The sequence below is a fragment of the Bombus pascuorum genome, chromosome 10 (genome assembly GCF_905332965.1).
Source record: "Bombus pascuorum chromosome 10, iyBomPasc1.1, whole genome shotgun sequence".
Lineage (NCBI taxonomy): Eukaryota > Metazoa > Arthropoda > Insecta > Hymenoptera > Apidae > Bombus > Bombus pascuorum.
This window is the reverse complement of record NC_083497.1, coordinates 8272706-8293552: the sequence shown is the minus strand read 5'-3', so window position 1 is coordinate 8293552 and position 20847 is coordinate 8272706. Positions and strand designations below refer to the sequence as shown.

General features: G+C 39.9%; 1 protein-coding gene across 1 annotated transcript in view; it reads right to left on the bottom strand.

The window, feature by feature from the left end:
* Nucleotides 1–11034, bottom strand: part of LOC132911047 (fez family zinc finger protein 2-like) — a 28558-nt gene extending 17524 nt beyond the window's left edge. Inside the window, exons 1-2 of the mRNA XM_060967372.1 lie at nt 8841–11034; nt 4945–5043 (exon numbers count right to left, since the gene is read on the bottom strand). Coding sequence (XP_060823355.1) covers nt 4945–5043; nt 8841–9045 — 304 coding nt within the window. The 5' untranslated portion in view covers nt 9046–11034. The remainder of the gene's footprint in view (nt 1–4944; nt 5044–8840) is intronic.
* Between the last annotated feature and the right edge of the window lie 9813 nt (nt 11035–20847).

Genomic DNA, 20847 nt, shown 5'->3' with positions numbered 1-20847 from the left:
TAAGCGTGAGCGTAATGAACACAGAGTGTTAGCATAATAATTAATACAGGAAAAAAACCATGAAACATAATTTATTTTACGACTAGAATATAGTATAAATGCACTTATATAAATCTGAATGTAGAACGTGTAAATCTGTACTAAAAGTGTAACAATAAGGTCTTTATGACCATCAAAAATAAAGTGACATGTTTCCAACACTACACAGTAGTTAGATAATACAGAAGTATGAGAGGACGGAAAAATTCGGTTGCTCCGGGCGAAGGAGTAAAACAGAATAAGATTTGAGTCACGTTCCAGGTCCTTTTTCCCTTACTAACCCTACGCTAGGAGTGAACGGTTAACGAGGCATCACGAAGGAAAATCGAAGCTTCAATTCGTTAGCTAACATCGAATCTTATCTGATCGAACCTCGATACTAGATTACAAAATTCTGAAAATTAATCAGAAATGAACCAAAATCCGGCAAATACGTTGACATTCATAATCACACTTCAGATAGATTATCGCCACATACGTGAGTATTTAAATCAGAACAATAGTAACAACGGTATGACCGATCATCAAGGCGATAATCAGCGGAATGTATTAATAGGTTTAACGTCGAATACGCGTCTGGTATTTCTAATAATCAAGAACGGACTCTTCCGACAGTGATTTACGATCTTCATCGGTCAGAAGATCCATTGCCGCTTCTCTATCACGAAGAATGAGGGCGTTCTGCGTTTCCACCCTTCCAATGGGGAACAATATCAATCCAGCTCTTCTAGGATGCACGGTGTACACCCAGTATATTATATTTATAATCCGCGCGCGTGACACGCGGTCACGTGCCTGGGTATATAATGCACCGGTCTCGGTTAATCGCATTTAAAGCTCTCCACCATTCCCGTTCTGCAAGGGCCGATTATTATCGTGTCTCCGGGTGGCGTTGCAATCGAATCAAAATACGTCAGGAGTCTCGGTAGAGTAGCCTAATGTAATGAGAAACGCCTGCGAGTCTGCCGAGGACTTCGTGGAAAAAAAAAGAAAAAATCGCACGATCCTGCGGGAGAAGTTAAAATAGGGGATGATTCGATTAGGGATGAGTACACGTGAACAAACCTTTGGGATGAATCTAAGATATGAAGACAACAGGAGAAAAATATGACAAGTACAGCTTCGTTAATTTTCTGATTTTAATGTCGCTTTATGACTAAAGAAGAGTATTTTAATATGGAAGCTGAAAATGAATACAAACTATGATAAATTTTGTAAAATCCAAACATACAACTATCAAGGTGAGGAGCAACGTTTTAATATCTTTAATGCTTTAATATTATAACAATAAATATTTTGAAGATTATGAAGAGGTCGGAGCAATACATGATCAGCTCCAAAAACAATTAAAAAGACAAATTTAGTAAAATGTATAGCAACGAATTAAATTTATGATTAATCTTCCGTAAAAGATAAAAAAATATGGTTGGTCATGTTCTTCTCTTGAACTGCTCATACGGAAAGATGAAAATCTGCTCGATTATATTTCGCTTATTCATCGTATTCGATAAGAGACAGATAAATAAATCAATTTAGATTACTTAATACTGTTTTATCAATAACAGAAGTTGCAATTGCCGCAAATATCGGATTAAGCTATTATTAAATGCTTGGAATGATAGACGAGTGTAATTGAATCGATGAGTTGAAAAACATTCCAGAACAGATACAAGTCTAATAAACCCGTTTTTAGAAATTTATAAAAATAGCTTTAATTTTCGTGTGTAAACGACATTATTAATGTTATAATTCGTTTTTGATTTGCATCTGATTACATTAATCCAGGTGAACGTTTATATGTATGTATGCCCGATTATGGTTACAAATGGCTAATTTTCAATTTTATATATTTTTCTTTTCAACCATAGATTAGATTGATAATTCTGATTTGATCGAATACGAAATTAACACGAGGACAAACTAAATAAACGGAACCTTTATGACCTCAGAACACAGTCTATAAAATCTCTCATAAAACCCTAAGTATCTGAACGGGATATGGTCGAAAAAAGTCGAATGAAACTGAGAACAGCCGAAGAAGGCGAGAGTGGCAATAATCGACGCGAAGCAAAGGGTAGAAGACGAGTCTGGGGCAAAAGCGAAAAGAAAAAGGTAGAGGAAGTCCGGACAGATGGTGACTCGGGGCAAGATAGGAAGAACTGCTTACGCAAATGCCACGTCTGGCCCTGCTGGAATGCGGTAAAAACCGACGGTGCAAGCCGGCGAGAAAAACCGTCACCATCGTGGCAACCGTCCGGCAGATGGGTTACTTTGGTCCGGGTTCGGCAGTGCTTGCATACGCTTGCACGCCTCAACACGCGTATTTACGTGAACGTACATATACATCTGGTAGCTCATGGAGGATTCGCTTCACGTTTCCGCCAGCTACGTTTCTATTCGAGAGCGCGACGCGCGCGCGAGCCGAAGCAAAAAATTCTAGAAACGCGTCCAACGAAGTTATTCTTTTACGAGAACGCCTCTGATCGAAATTTTATAACGCACTGGAATAAAGAAATAGGGAAACTGGAAGAAGTAACTGTTGAAATTTTGATTCTCGTTTCTTGATTCAAAGGAGATAGGACACGAAATCGATAGATAGTTTTGTGATATGTAATTTTCTTCAAATAATTCTTAATATTTTTACGAAATCATCTTCGCGTCTTTTAATATAAATTGAAAGATTCGTAACAAAAATGATCCTTTTTGTTGTTTGTCTCTTTCAAAGGAAGCATAAGGATACTATAGCATCCTCAGATTTTCTTCAATACATCTGAACGGTTTTTAACGAAACAAAATTCTAACTAATTTTTTATGAACAAAATACTATTATCACAAGTGTGTCTGTATTTATATCGCGGAACAACTGTATTTCGTTAAATTATAAATCGTTATGTTTAAATATAAATTATTTTGAAGTGATTGACAGGGAAATCGTGATTGTCATAATTTTACGAATATTATTTCAAGGAATTCAATCGTTTGGTCGCACTAGCCGTGGTCACGATTTGTCTGGAAGTTGCAAGATAATTTACAGAGACGCAACAATGGATCCGCAAGTAGCATCAAGAAGGAGGCTCGTGACAAGGGATGACAATGATGGCGATGCCGAAGATGCTTGTGGACGTGGATTAATAAAGGAAGGCCAAGCCGGGGGAACAATTAGATCGAGTTAACGGCCAACTTTAATCTTCTGTCGTCCGTCAGTCGTTTACTGCGTAGCGATCTGCCGCTATTAAAGCCGTTACACACTTCACCGTTTTCAAACCCCTTCCGTCCTGCCTACCAACGTATCGAAAGAAACTACGACTTTTGTATGGCAAAGACCGCCATCAATGAACCCAAGTGACAGGAAGATGTGGGTTTTCAAAAATGATTCTTTCATCTTCGTGTCACTACCTATTTAATTCTAATCCTTGGCTGCCTTTCAAGATCTGAAATATCATACGAAACACGAGGGAGAAAAAAAAAACATCGTGAGGGTATCTGGACATCGATTAAAATCTCTGACTACGAGATGAAAGACGCAATAAAGAATGGTTCAGATTGTAAGAAATAAATCATCGAAACTGTTCGATCACCATGTTAACAATGCATTATACTCGTCTACGATACGATTTTCAACACGATGTACTGATCTCAACGATTAATCAAACCTGTCTCCTGTTTGATTAGTATGAATTTGCAATTAAAGACACGTTTATCCGTAAAAGCCTGATTCTGACTGTCTTATCTACTTCGAACGTGCCCAGGTGAACAAACAATTCAGGTATTACGATCGTAAATGTTTAAAATATTATAAAATAATACCTCAATGAATAGCTTAATTCCCACCCTATGAGTCTTCTTTTACGAATTTCTTATAAATTACTGAACAGACGTCTTCGTTTTAAAGAAGCAAGGAAGTCTCGCAGCTGAATGACTTAGTCTATCATTCTGAAGATTATCTAGGTGGACGCAACGTAATGAATGGCCACGTGCACCAAGGAGTCGGAAGAGAGGATGAGCTATATGCACGAGCGTTTAACATGACAAGATGTTACTAATTCAGGGTAGGTAGAACTGAGATGCCGACCGATGTACGAGTACAAAGGGGCCGACGGCCCGAATCCCTGTACTGCGCCTCTAATCTGCTCCAATTGGGATGGCAGGAGTTAGAAGGGCCGATGTCCCTCCGCGGTATGACGCGTGCTACCATTTATCCCAATCATCGGACGACCGGTCGTTCTTAACGATCGACAAATAAAAACTACTACTCGTCATCCGGGCTGAGGAGGAAGCTGAACGGGGCAACAGGCCGCCCATCTACACCTTCTTCGGAGCTGGCTCTTTGACGTATTAAAACACCATTAAACCGAACGAATTTGTAATTTCCTGATCAAAATGGACGCCCACTGTTTTTTTCATATGGATAACACAGTAAAACCCTCCATTAAGTCTTTTCTTCACATATTGCAACAAAAATTTGCGCAGTACTCATAGAATATGATTAAACACTACACCACGGAATGTTAAATAAATTTGACATTTTTACTTATTTTCGGAAAGCAATCTATTGTTTATGTACGCATAGGAAATATTTGTACATTTACAGTTAAATTATGTAAAAATGTAATAAATAAATGTTTAAATTTAACGTTTCAGATAATTAAAATGTATCGCTGACTAATTCTCTTACATCTAAAATTAATCACGAAATTAATTTTTATATTGTGACACGAGTCGCTTATATTGCGATTTGCGAAATCAGGAAGCTTTAAACTTATCTCTTATCTGATATTGTAGCGATATGTGCTAATTATCCGAAAATTGGCTAAGCAACATTCATATCTTTTAATCCTATGTAAAGTAAATTAACGTAAGATCTCTTCCAATTACCCTCGAAACTAACAATGAGATTGCACGTACCTGAATGACTTTTGGGCAAAGGGGGTAGGTTCGTGACCTCGGTAGCATTTCCGAAAGGAGCCCACAGTCTGGGGAACATTAAACGAACGTTGCATCCTCCTGAAAGCAGAAAAAGACCGCCGTGAAATATGCTGCCACTAGAGATATGGAGTTCGACTCAATGTTACGTGAAATCCTGGTGAGAATACGTAGGAGAACCAGAGGAGGAAAAGAAAGGATGGAGCATATTTCTGAATCGTTCATGCATCATTATTCGCGTCGCCGGAGCAGCCGCTAACGGTGAACCGACGTCTTCAGCTCTGACAAATTTGGTATTCCCTGGCTGTACGAAAGATCAACCCCTCGACAAGAGCGTCTTTATTAGAAAGGAGGGAGACCCTTCTCTATTTATCAACCTTGCCCTGGCCATTATTCGCTCTCTTTTCTCCGTGGCTGCATTCCTATCCATGAACGTCCGCCATTCATTTCCCCCGGTCTTTTTGATCGACAAACCGGTAGCGTATTGGAATTCGAACTTTGCACCGTCGACTGCAATCTCACGTTATCGACTATATACTAGATAGAATCAAAGTACGCGACGATCTAAAATTTTCTTTCACGTGTAGCAAATTATAAGTGGATCTCCTCAATCATCCACCAGAAAGAAAGAAATTCTGCAATTAGCTTCGATAAAATCCTGGAAACTCAGCCGAGACGTTAGATTCAATGCCAACGGGTAATCAGCCAACTTATCAAAATTGGATTTTGTTATTGCATGCTTCTTGGAATAAAACTGCGCTTTCTTGGCCGGCTAACGGTCTGAAATCGACCGTCGATACACGGTATGCACGTATCAAGAGAAAAGAAAAAAAATGACAGAGAAGGAAAAGCAGCAAGAAAGAAGGAATGAAATCCGTAATCCGGGCAATATAGTACAGGTCGGGATAATCTCAGATAGCGGTGAAAGATTAGCACGCCACGCCGCAAAGGCTATCTCATTCTCGCAGGATTATCAGAAATAAATCATATTTTCCTATAAAGCGGGCACACCACGCGGTCGAGATAAGATGACCAGGCGGTTAGAAGTGTATAAACCAACATCGATACTGTGTGTGTACACACTGCGCAGGTAATGCGTGTTTGTTGCCCGTGAGCATCGGCGATATCGTTTGCGTTTGTTCGTGCGACGCTTATCCTGCGTGTTGCCTCTTTCGAGCTATCGTTCGCTCGTAAATCTACAAACGGTAAATCCTATAGCGTGATTTCCGAAGGAAAATCTTAGGGACGGTTTGCGGGGACCCACCTGCGTACGGTACTCGCGCTGAACCAGCTTAGGGGCCGCGGGATGGATTTTTGTTTGAACAAGCTGCAATCGATACCTTCTAGACTCTTAGATCTCCTGTTTCTAAAAAAACAAGCTGTTCGACGATTCACTTGGTAAATCTTACAGAACTGCCCTATCTTTGGATTGTCTAACTGTTTTTCTATTATCAGCAACATTTGTGTATATTAAGATTACTTTAATATCGATTTTGGTTTAATAATATTTAGTTGCAATGTTTTTAAAATAACAATTTACTTCGTGTTCAACTTGGTAAATTTTAGAGCCAGTCTAGCCTTAGATTATCTACCTGTTTTTCAATTGTGAGAAACATGAATATAGTAGGATTACGCCTGCCTTTATTTGTTCAAAAGGAAAATAGCTTTTAAATATCCCATTCTTGAGGGAACAATTTATTTGTTGATCTAGGAATAAGTCGACCTGTTTCTCAACTGTTTCTTTTGAATTTCTCTTGAATAAGATAGTTACAATCCAACCATAAAAAAAACTAACTATATTTATCCGAAATAAAAAATAGATCATTCAGTGTATTGTTCGCGTATTTATTATTAAAGTTAAACTAATCCTCTGCCTATAATTACCTATATAGTTAAGCTACTGACAATTCATCGTTCATATAGTAGGATGTTACGTTCAAATACATGCAAACAGATTCGATCTACAAGAGTTTATTTAATCAGACAATAATTACATTGGAATAAAACCGATTCAATAAACAAGAACGATAACCGAATGAATCGAAGTGTCTCAACCTTCGTCACCACCCCCTTAAAGCTTATCCTGTAAATGAGACACCAAGCATGCTACCCTTAAGGAGAGGAAGCCCTCTCCTGCCCATCACCTGGCAATTATCGCATAAACCGTTTAAGCCAATTCCTACACGCTACCAGCTTGATATTATTGCGTTAGCTGTTAGCCTGATTAGCAGTATTAGTAAAGGTAGTCGTCTAATGCCTGTTCATCCCCTCTCACCTGTTGAACGACCGTTCTTGCGTGCCCTTTACGCACCTGCACGCGCCCACGCACGCACCTACACATAGAAACAACTATTCGTACATGATAGTAGAGAGATAGACATTGGAGCGTGCGCGTGTACATGCATTTCGCCATGGAGAACCAGTGGTGGAGAGTCGAGTCCCGATCCGTGTACGCACCGGGCAAACGTGCGTACACGTACACGCGTGCACACGCGCGGAGAGCCAGCTCAGGTGTCGGCGCGAATTCAAGGGCGTAAACGGCACGGTGCAGAGATAATAGGCAGGTAATAGATAGCATGATGACAGGCGACAACGGGATGAATGTCAGGGGTGAGACGCGAACCCGCGAGAGGAATGCAGAAACGATCGGGGTGCGCTTGATGCGGTTGAGGGAAATTGTAATTTTGCGATCTGCGTTTCATTTCAGAATCTACCACCGATTATTCATTCTTTTTGGAAATTTTATTTTATAGCGTACAGGTGTTTAAATGCAAATTGCAGCTACCTTTGAATACATTTGATAGATTCTAGCGAATGGAGTGCAGATTTGATGTGATTGAAGGAAACATAATTCCACGGCCTGTGTTTAGCTTTAATTTTAGGCTCTACTTATTGAGCTAGAACCTTCTGTTTCTTTTTTTTTTTTCTTAAAGTTGTATCTTTTACTACACAAGATCCTCTTCAACGTAGATTTTAGTATCCTTGAACGAATGGACCGAATGGAGAACTCGTTTGACGCGGTTGAGAGAAATGTAATTTTGTGTTTTATGTTTAATGCAGAATTTACCGGTTTAGAATTGTTGAAGTGATCGTCACTTCTGAGAAAACTCAACATCTGGTCTTCGGTTTTTCAACCGCCTAAGGTCTTCGAAGGCGCATAGACAAAAGAATGCGTTTAGGAAAGGCCATAAGCGGTACACGTCCGATGTTGGTTGAGGCAGTTGTCTTTAGTCTAAGGGTAACGGTGCTAGAGAGAGGATCTGGATAGGCTCACATAGTACCACATATTTTGTAATTTACTAGTCACAATATATACACTTTCAATACCTTGCAGTTTGCTCACGCATTTATTTAATTCCATCCACTGAATAATCTTAACAAGAATCATTCTTTCTCGTTCCTGAACATTTTGCTGTTTAGTATACAAAGTGTTTTAACGCAAATTTTAGTTACTGAATTTCAACGATCGTTTGTGACGGGCGGATTGAACCTAAACTCGTGTTTGGAATCGATGATAATTGCACGCTTTGTGTCCGTTTATAGGGAACGACAGATAATAGGAGTATCGAAGGTCGTGTCTCGTTAGATATTGTGTCACTAGATCAGAAACAGAAATTCTAATTTAATGGGGTTGAATGCTGACGAAACTGCGATTTGAAACCGCACGATAATTCTAATTCAGTTTGGTGGTCATTGAAACGACACATATTATATCTGCACATTAACCTATTGTTTCATAATTTTTTTACTCGATACTATTATCAATTTTAAAAATTCTTCCCTCTATCAATTTAAGAAATCCTGACCTCTCGTTAATTTAAGGGTTGAATCACAGAATGAAGAAAATTGGAGCGTCAATTATGGATGAAAGATCTTACCTTCAGCTTCCACAGGAATTTGCGGATTCTCCTGAAGATTCTCGTTGTTATTGGTTTCCGGCGACAACGCTTGCTGATGCACCAGCGAGGATGCCGACTGTTTCGGCTTGACAACACGAAAAGCGGACGCCTCCGCGACACCCCTGCGTGAAAAGTCCAGAGGACCCACCCCTACAGGCGAGTGCTGCTGCTGCACTTCCATCATCGTGCTCGGAAAGTTCGATCACTATTCTTTACAACAATCCTCCCTTCACTGTACACGACATCCGCCCCTCGTTCAAGGAGCGTATTGCACCACCACAGGGTGTTAGCGAACCATGCACCCTTATCTTTTCTTTTATTATTATTACAGCAACGAACAATACTACACGCTGCTCCGTAGACTGCTCGAATAAACCTTCTCACCGACACTGTTCCTCTTCAACGATCTCCAAAAATCATCCCTTTCCATGAAGTATGAACCCTCAACAGCCTTCAGGAAGAAATTTGCTCCAGTAACTCCGACGTAGGTATTTGCAATACGTCAGATGCTTAAAACTGACGATGTTTGGTCGATGACAATGTCGATCGCTTGTAAGGGATGCTCGTTGGATAACGATACACGTATCGAATGGAACGAGCTTCCGGATGTCGAGGACACTGATTTCCGTGCGGCCCATCGGCCGGACAGGTCAGGAACGGCGAGCACCAGCACCCGGGGATGTGAGAGACGTTATAGCGGGTGCCTCGACGCCGACTGCTGTTAACGGGTCTGATAGTGGAGGAACTCCCATGCGATGACGGACGAAAGTCGCGAGTTAGACTGCGAGAAAGAGAGGGGAGAGACCGCACACGAGCTTGATCATCCACTGCAGTACGACTGAGAAAGATAGTGAGACACTACAGGCAGGAACACCCACACAGATGTTGGATGCATGCCGGGATTTTCGATGGAGACTCCGCCTCCGAGGCACGCCTTCTTCTTCCCTACTCCACCCCCACGAAACCACTCACCATGGCCCTGATCACGCACACTGACGCACGCTTTGGATATCACGAAGCGAACACAAGCGAAACGACGATTCCCCAGAGCTGATGCCACCGCACGCTACCAACCACTAACACACGTTATTTTCTCTGCTGTGTGTATGCGTGCGTAGGCACTACGGGTGGATATGTTTATTCGTTTTCCAGGTGATCGTGTGGGTGATGCTGTGTTGCGTCAAGATACGTATATGGACCGGTACGATGTCGTGTGTTTGTGTACAGAGCCAGTGGCGAATGGACACGAGACAAGGTGTGCAACTCTCACCTCCGGTTGCAGCATTATGTGGAACCACTCGGCCACCCTGATTCTACTCTTGACTCCACTGATTGATATTTGTGCGCGCTCTTCCTACACAGCCGGAAGTAAATGCGCCGTGTAGACGTTTCCTGTACGCTTCCTGCATGCCGCGGTATTCGTATTTGCTGAATTCTGGGCAAACCTACATGCGTTAAAGACGACAGATAGTTGCGGAGAACTCGCTCGGGGGGTTGCTTGAAGCAGATTTATTACTCCAGCTCGTCGACCGTGTTTTTTTTTTTTTTTTTAGGATGTTTCCTTATCTGGATAGATAAAGATATAAAACTTCTGACGTGAGATTCACCGGGATTTTGTGATCGATAAGCGATAGATTTAGTGTTTAAGCTTTGACTCTCTAGTTGTCAAGTTGACCTAGAGTTCCTGAATCGGTTGTATATTATCAATGCTTATATGTAAGGTACGAGCAAGAACAAAAAGTACGAAACTACGTCGTTACGTTGCATCAATCACACCGCATTAATTCCTTTTGTTGACTCGATAAGAACGCATGAAAACAGACTAAGAACCAGATTATCGATGATTCGAGGATTTAAAGGATTTGATTTTCTCTGCGAATGAGTTTGAACATTTACCTGTCGTTTTACTTTCGTCTCACTAATACTTCTTCTTTTAAGACACGTTGCAAAACCATTTTTCTGCGACACTTTTTATCGAAATTTCGCCGAGTTACGCACTGTGTATTTCGTTCTGGATCTATAACTGACGAGTCGCATCGAACGACAGCACACATCCGTCCAAGACGATCCATTATAGCTTAAGTGATTACGACGTTCATCTTTTATTGCGGTCTATTCACAGAACAGATTATCTGCAGAAGAATTTTCCACGCACAATTTCTTTCCTTCCATAAACACGTACTTCGAAAAATCATTTAGTAACGTGTGAATTTTTTTAAATAGATTTCAATACCAAGGTCTCCGGAGGGAGATTCTCGCCCCTCTCTCTTTCTCGCACACAGGTCAATTTGATAATAAAATTAAAATAATTCACAATTTTTGTACCATTTCTATTTTCACAATTGTTCTACGGTGAACAACTATGTTGCCAGTGTAAATATTACAAATATAAGCTATAAACCTGTCTTTCTTCATTTGTTAAAAACATAAAATATATCACTTAGAAACCAAGACTTTTCGTACTTATAGTAATATCTTTAGCTTCTGTATCTGTCCAGTATGTAATATTAATTTTTCAAGGTTTTGAAAAATATTGATCATAGGAATCAATAAATAATTTAAAGAATGTAAAAATACACATAAATGGAAGTTGCAATAAAAGAAGTGATGGAGTGAGAAGTTACTTAATCCACATGCTAAGCATAATATAAACAAAATCATCGATGAAATAAATTTCATGTAATGAACTAATGCATAAAGCAAATGCAAACGAACTTACCATACACCTCAGACACAAATTCCACATCTTTTATAAAAATATTTAGACGTCTTAAGTTTAACTAATATGCATTCGGTGAATTATCGATGCGATATCAGTGCCACCAAAGAAGATAACCACGACACTGTAATAACATTCTTTCAACTATTCACGAATTGAACTATGGTAAAACGTTCGTTCCCAAGTAAGATATGCCCCGTAGACGAAAGAAGTGTCGTCAGGGGCGTAACTAGAAGCCGAGACGAGATGTTGAGCGTAAGGAGAGAACGACAAATCGCATCAATCATACTCACTCACTCGCATCTTGTCGCGGTGTGTTCTCCCCGAAGTATCAGAGGGTGGTCCCAAACTCGTTCTATCTTCTCGGAGAAAATTGCTTACTCTCTTACCGCGAAAATAGGAAAACTCTCGACTGGAAACGAGACCGTGCGAACGAGCGGTGTCCTCTCGAGCCACGCTTCGAGGAATCGGGCAGAATGGGATAGGGTAGAAAATGGGGTAAAAATGTCTCAGACAGTATTACGAGACTTGGTTGTCGCGATGGTTGAAAAAGGAATCGTTTTCTTAAAAACACACGGACGGTGTGTTAAAAAATTTACGCGAGCTAAAATGAGAAGAGGAATTCGAATAATTTTTGCGACAGATTCTGACAAACTTTTTTATGATTGCGAGTGAAGGAATGGAGAGAAAAGAAATGATTTGTAGAAATTGAATTTGTTTTACTCGAAAATGTGTGGCTATCAGGAGCATATTAAACATCGATCGGTTTTCAAGATACTTTATCGGTCTTCTTATTCATCGGTACGCTTCACACACAGCTCTCATCCGAACCTGCCTATACGTTTGTTTGTTCAAGTATATACCGGACGTGATTTACAGGCTGTAAGATAACTTAATCCGTCAGCACACAAATGGACATCCACGAGCGGTGAGACGGGCGTCGAGTATGCCTCACACTGTCACGTTTCTCCTCGTCGAATCGCGTCAAGTATTGTCTCTAGACGCGCAGCCTTGAATCCATCAAACTGATTTGCAGTATTACTTGTAAAGTGGATGCATATCGTGGATGCAAAATCAATTGAAACAAAACGAAAGTACGTTCAAATTACGCTCGAGTTTCTCGTATATCGTTATCAGTTCTTTGCGGTATTTTTTATTAACCAGGCATTTTCTGACTTGCGTTGATACAATTTTGGCGCAATAAGAATTACAAATTAATTATTAATCGCTTGTTAAAATATTCACATGGTCGATATATTCCTTATTAAGCAATTAGAGCATAACATAGGTAATGATTCCTTGGTTATGTATTCTAAGGAAAAACGACTGAGGAATTCACAGGAAAAGCGATATTTTTAAGTATTAAGACATGTTAGTATACGTATTCATAAAGGTTTAGAAATTCATAAGAAATATTTTTTGGAAAAATACATTACGTTCCCACTGAGAGAGTTAGAAGTGCTTTAAATTCAGCTCTCAGAATTTCTGTAGAACATGAGGGTTTGTTTCATCCTCTAAGCTTAGCTTTGGATATTTTACGTTATCTTTCATATTTAAGTTTCCTAGAAATGCATAATCTTAGATCTACAGATTACATATTTATCGGACGACTTAATAATTGATCATCTGTTTAAAAAGTCCTAAAACTTTAGGAATACTGTGAGGGAGCAAATCGCGTATCTACCTTGACAAAGTAGTTCAATGCGCCGGATACAGGAGACGAGTGGCTGGCGCCACGAATTTAACACTTGATTGTCCCGTCGAACAATTGTTTCGCCGGTATTATAGTAGGCTCACGCTCGTATCCTCTCCTCGAGAGGCAGACGGGAGGACGTACACGAGGAATGACTCACTCCTCAATCGAGGAGAAAACATATTAGCGATTGTCTTTACCAATTGGGGGATGTGGGTGATGGTTATCGCCGCACCGTGCCACGCTGGACAGAAAACGATACGTGAAACACACAGCGATGAACGATATAATTCGAGATGATATTACTCGTTCGTAAAACAACCACACGCTGTTATGTGGGCAGACGCGAGCACACAATCGAAGGATTACGTATGAAAAAAGATGGAAAAAGAGAGGCAAGCAGATGGACCCCTGCGGGTAGGCGAACGATCGTTTTACAGTAAGCGTTCACTATCTGGAAACAGATATGTCGTAATTGGGAAGAATTGGTCTAATTGAAACCGATTAATCCGGATCTTGACGAATCTTACACTAGTGGATCGAACGATCGGTGATTTCGATTCGATCACGCCCTTGTTCCGATATTTTTCATCCGTTTGAAAACAATTTGATCCCTTCTGATAAAGCGTAAGACTTTATTTATCGGACGCTAGAGTCATCGAAACGAATAAAATTTATATATATATATATATACAACTAACAGCGCTAAAGAATATCGATGCACGTCCGGAAGATTAAAAGCTTTGAAGGCTACCGGGCGCAGATGGAACAATTTCGAAACTGTTAATTGACGTCTTTCGATCGAGGCTGCATAACCAGAGAATAATGTCAACAATATTACGAGTGCATTAGCGCACTCGATGCTTCTTCGAATCGCCGCACTCTTATCTAATCTTCGAGCGAACGATGGAACGGGTTCGCGATTTAAATCCGCGAAGATCGATGGATCCTCGACGTCGAATACATTCACAGACAAGCTGTGCACAGGGATCAATTAAATACTGGAGTCATTGATCACGGCAAGGCCGTTGTTCTGTTCTCCCAGACGAAAACAGTCTGGCTACGCAGAGTTTTCGCTCCAGACGCTTTCGTCAGCCTTGTACGACGATATTCACGGAACAAAGCTTCTACCATGTCATCGTCACGGGCGAAAAATCATTATCTCCTTGCTGGGTTACTGTAACATATAAACAAAATAGTCATTATTACGCCTAATCGCGGATTTGCTCGTCGGTAAAAACACTCCAGCTCGACCTAGACTACGTATCTCGAACGATTCGGTCACGTGTCACTGTATTCCAGTGTGCTCTTTCTTCTTCGATATTTGCAGTTGCAGTGATTGGATGTCTCGCGTAGAATATTTGTACATGTTCGAATATTTGTTCTATTGAACTACACTGATATATTTCACTGAGATATAAAATGGCCCATTAATTCGGATATGCCTATTGTCCTTCCAATAGAATGATTCTATTATATTTCGCAATTTTTCGAACGGATAACCGCATTTTGAAAATTACTTGAGTTGCGATATTAAGTTAAGAACAATACACAAATTTAATCAATGAATTTAATTTAGACCGTTAGTAGAGAAAATTGGCATTATTTTGAAAAACAATAAAAAAAGTCAGGCATATTTGGGTTAAGGACAGATACTTTTTCTGACCTGCAGATACAATACCCTTGAAGCGACAAAAAAGAAGGTTCATATCAAGAAAAAAGTAGATCGTGACGTGCAATAACAAAAAATTCTTGAAATATTTTCTACTAGCAAAGATCATCACTTTTTATTTAAATCTAAATAAACCAGACGCGCCTCTATGTTAATAAATCCTAAACGATCTCAGCGACTTCCGTGATTAATGCTGCAAAATATCTCAATCTGGATTCTCTCTGCTCCGAGACGAAATCATAGATCACACCAGAGGGAGAGTAACGTTATGGGGTATCGAAGTACCCTTTTGAACAGTTATCATCGAGAACGTCAGCCAGGTCGACCCTATTCGTCTCTCTTCATCTTCCACCAGCTCTCTTTTCGTCCTTCGTAGTCTGGCGTGAAACTGTTAATGAATATCAGCCCTAAATATCAGTCCACTGGGATCCACGAGGGTGGCTGTATTCGTCGGTGCATATGTCTGTATATTATAGGGGATTACATAGCCCGTCGAAATTTACCGTGAAAGTCCCCATACGTGTACGTACGGGGCCCCGACCCTGGTCACGCTCGTTTGTCCCGCGTTAACTGTTCCCCTCTCTTTTTCACTTCCATCGACGATCATTGCAGTTCTCTTTCCTTCACGATGGAAATTGTGCATCACGTCCTACCATATGCCAGCTCCCATCATACGTGAGTCAAGCCTTCGAAAAGGGATGTCTTCTATGAAAATCTAATCGACCCACGACTTCATGACTTAATGCTTCCTATTGCGTTATAATGATTCGACACAAAGCAACATGTTGAATTTTAATTGTTAATAAATCGACAATCACGGCAATATGAACGCATTAGTAAATTAAAAATAATGCAATGATATTTAAATACGGTTTATGAAACGCTTAAACTTTCTCTACTTTACGAAGTGAGTCTGAAAATAATTTTAATTGCTGCTGCAACGGAAAGATGCGATTTCCTCAGTGTCAGATGCGGTTTATAAAACAGTTAAGGATTCTCTTATTTACGAAGCAAATATAAAAATAATCCTAATCGATGACGTAGTTAATCCTCCGCACTGTAAGGAAAAATATTTTTCTTTTCAGTATTGGATACTCAACATTGTATGAACGATATCTTAGAAACGAGGAAGGGTTTAACGCTTCTTACTTGGACTTGTTCGTCCAACGCTATTGAAATCTTCCCGAAATTTCCAGCAGGGGACAACAGTTCGTAATTGGCGAAAGGGACGTCCTCCTCGTTCGCTCCTAAACTTCGGGATTACGTCAGTGGCTGAACGAAGCAGACGAGAGAGGCATATCCGGTTGGCTTAGATTGACTTGGCGCCAAGCGCTGCGCGTACGACTGCCGGAATTAAATGATTATTGGGTTATACACGACAGTCGGAACGAACTACGAACGTAGAAGAATATCAACTCGCTGGCGAAACAAAGAAGGAAGATAGAAAAGAAAGAAAAGGAGAGAGTATTAGTTACGAAGCACTTCGGGGGTTAGTCTCGCTCGGTAGGAAGCCCAAAGTGAAAACCCGCATGACTCGCTCTGTCACCTAAAGACTCACTTTGACTGTTGGACCGCTCAGCCTCGAGCAATGCCCATACAAACCAATTGAATACGAGTCGACCCCTGTTGAGGCAGGAATTAGGAAACCGGGCAAAACGATTAATTTTTATAAGCGTACACGTCGCAACACAGCTATTTTACGTTCGTGGAAATTTGTTGCTCCGGAAAAGCTGATAATCAACGGGAAAGTAAACGAGCTAAATTTAGCAGGGACGAAGGAAGACTTTACTGACATATTTAATTAGAAATAATTTTTAGACGATGTCAGATATTCTCTGAGCTGCTTTGTGAATCTTTGGAAGTCGTTTCATCATTCATTTACTCGTTTCGTTTCATATCTCACTCTTAGTCTTCTGAATGTGATCTGCAATAATCGTGATAAATTATGGTTACATTATTTATAATGAGAATTCTAGAATCATGGGAAGCGACATTATGTTAATGAAACATTGAAATTTTGTGGCTTTCATCACGAAACTTTGAAATTCTGTTGAATTTTACACGTTTATTAAGAGTCTATAAGATATCTCAACAACACGCAGCCAGATCTTGCCTAGAACGTTATCAAAATTGCAATTATGAACCAGTGAATTAAATAGAAAAGACACGACGATAATTCACTGCCGAATCCTCTAAGTTGATGCAAAATGCCCACGGCTGTCTCTGACACAGCGTGCATATCTCTAAGTATACCGTGTATCCGTGTACACGTGGCAGAGTGAACCAGATCAAACGCAGTTTTACCAAACGACTATACCTCCCTTCCTCATCTGAATTGATAATATCGACGTCAGCATATCAAAGACTACCCTTACGCTCGATCTTCTATCTCTGACGCACGTCTTCACCCATACAAGGACTCACAGACGAAGCGGAAGCTCTGTTCTCCGTATTTAAAGTGAAAGACAACGGCAAAGAGGAGTAAAGGATTCTCTAGATTCAAATAAGATCATCGTCATGAGGATATGCGAACTTGTGGGAACCGAGACATCCCGTTCGCCTGCGGGATACACAGCCGAAAATTTCCTTTCCAGCGATTTCAACAGTGAGCTTACCAGTACTGGCAGCTTGACTCGCAAAATGTTGCCAGAAAATATTTGTCTATCATTCATTCTTGACTCTAAAATTAATAAAACATAATGTATAAATATGTGGAATATGTGGAACGAATTTTGTGATGTATTGATGTCTGCATGATATTTAATTTCAAGTTTAATACAAAAATCTAAATCTAATTAAATAAAAATATTGAATGAATACACATATTTTTAAAGTAAAATATTATTGGAAGATATTAAACATGCCATCATTTTAAAAAAAGAGGTGATACAATTTCACCAAATTGTTAGTGAGCACTTCCTTTAAACAAAAATTACATTTTTGCAAGATGTAGGAAGACTCTGTACGTGACTATATATAAAATCACGTTTCTATGCCAATAAAAATCAACATTAATTTTTACAATGTAAATACACGTTTTTATCATCACCTTGACATGTTCGGTAATTTTAGTATTAAGAAATGATCATCTCTTCAAAAGTGAAAGGTAGCAAAAGTGAATATATTTGAAAGACTAGAAAGTTGAGAAACCAACAGATACCTGTTTGAAAATATTTGTGATAAGTTTTTCCCCGCGATGATCGTCCAACTTCAAGCAACACACTCGATATGATTTACCATAATCACGGTAAAAAATTCATGAGATTTCGATGCGTCTACAAGCGGCAACTCGGTGGCTGTAAGAGGGTTGTTGTTTATCCGAGTTTCCGCGACGAGCCAGAGAATCGGATGTTACAATCTCTGCCACCTAGCTGGCAGAATGCTTCCACTAAAATAACGTTATATTATCCGGCGACGGTGCCACCTGAGCCGCTAAAAGCGTCGGTCCCGACGCGGCCATAACGCAACCTGAAGATTCGAGATTTACTTCGTGCGTAAAGTTGCGACTGGACCAAGTGGTCCAACCAAGATTTCATCCATTGGTATCTTCTCCTTCTCACTATCTCGATAACTGTGGATTTTAAGTGGTAAACGACCTAGATGCGAGAAATAAAGGTTCTAAAAAAAGAAAACAAAAAAAAAAGAATTTTTTTCCATTTTACCATTATCGTTTGAATATTATGGACTTTCAGTGTTTTATATTGTATCATTTGTACGTTTCTTCCGATGAAAATAGTCGACATTTTACTATTCTATCTTGTGAATAAAAGCTAAAGCACACTATTCTAGAAATATTTTAAATAGATTTTTTATTTTATTTTCACCTATTACTATATATTTTATACTATACGTTTTGCAATGGAAGACACATTCTTTCATACTAAAAAATGTTATTTTATTTTCTAGGTGCTTACATCGTTTACCATTCTGACTCCTCGATTTTATAATAATTTCAGGATAATTTGAATGAAATTACATTTTCGAGGCAGTTAACGGAATCAACCACCACAAACAAGATTTTATGAACCTTGAATTAAAATTAGCGTTGCGAATAAGTCTTCTGGATGTACTTGAGTCACCCGTGACGAATAAGAATTCAATTTCTTAAGAGATGGTCGATGTTCGACAGCCGCGAAAATGGCGACGGTTAGAACAGTCGCGTCAATGAATCCGATTGATCGCAGATCAATGGGTCGTTGCCGCCGGACGATCGACTAATCTCGAGGGTCAAACGATGCCGGTCAAGTCGGACTTCCTTCGCCAGTTAACCCCGACGCTATTCTCAATCTCGACTCTGACTCATCCTCGTCATCATCATCGTTCGTTGTTGTTGACTTTATGTTCGTGTCTCCTTCTCCATCGTGCGCTTCTCCTAAACAGCAATGCCGTAAGAAAGAAGGCGCGTGTACATTGTAAGATCGCGATGATGATGTAATATATTCTCTAAACTGACCCTGATAGTTTTCGTGCTAGTATAGTGAGGTACTAATGTCTTCATCTATTCGTGTGTCTGTCAAACGTAGATGCAACAAGAAAATATACTTGTTGAGCGGCGAAGAAGATGAAAATACACTCTTCAAAGTAGTAAGAAATCGTTTAGAAAAATTGGGAATCTTTATTGATATCGCAAATGCAAATTGTTCTTCGCTAGTGATTGGAAACGGTATGAAAGTTTATTCTTGATAATAACTGTGCGTGTGATTATTTTTTAAAATATTCTCAGAATTAGAAGACAACTATTTAGACAATTAATTTGCAGCGTTATTGCAAATGCAAGTTTTACTTTGCAGGTGATGATCTTGTATCACTAAATAACATTTGATTCTAGATATTCTCAAAATCAGAAAGCAATCGTTTAACAAATTTACAATGCTATCCGTTACTAATGTATAGTTTCCTCTGCAAATGTCGACGAGTAGTATAAAAACCTTGAAACCTTAAAATCATTAAAAATTTTTCAGCTATTCTCAAAATCAGAATGCTGTTGCGTGTAAAATTCGTGAATCCGCTGGAAATTGAAACTACGAATTTTCCTCTACGAACGGCGAAGAAAGGAATAAAAACCTTCTCTCGAGATTTCTAAACAATACCCCGGCTTTAAAGACACGACAAAATCCGAGTTCGGTGTCTCTTAACCGCGATATCCATAATAACCGAGTTAACCAGCGAAGGTATCATCATAGGGTCGATATTAACTGTCTGCAATATGAAACCCTCTTTACTCCCGAGATGATACGTGGAATAGAATCAACGGACAAAGTCGTAAACGACGTTAAAGGGAGTGAGGAACAAAGGGGAGGTGATTCGAGGCTCGCCTATGTTTGCCGAGCAATCAAGCCCAATCATTAACCCCTGGAAGCTCCGATGGATCGAACGTGTGGGCATACGATATATGAATAAACTCGTATGCGACGCTGAACCGCCGGTTTCTATATGTAGACGTTGCGGTAGAATTGTTGCGACGGCTCGTGGACAGGAAGTCCAGCTAATCAGGGGTAGTGAGTGGCAAACAGGGGTGCGGTTATACCCATCGGGGGTACCTAGTGCAGTACACCAGGGATTCGAGGACGAATCGCGAGACTTTGACGAAGACGAGGGCTAGTTTGTTCACGATCATTCGTCTCTATTCGCCGTTACGATCGTTAATTTAATTAGTCGTCAGTCTCTGATTAATCAGGCAGAAAAAAGGGTATGTATTCTTTCACCTAGATAGAAACAGCACACTCATCGTCCGCGTTCATCTCATCATCTGCTGAAAATCCATTTTATTCTTCTCTCTTTCTCTCTCTCTCTCTCTCTCTCTCTCTCTCTCTCTCTCTCTCTCGTTTTCTCTAGAGTTTGCGGTGCGTTCGCCTCTCGCGGCTTTGGTTTTAATTAAATTTTTTTGTCCCCAGCCAGAACT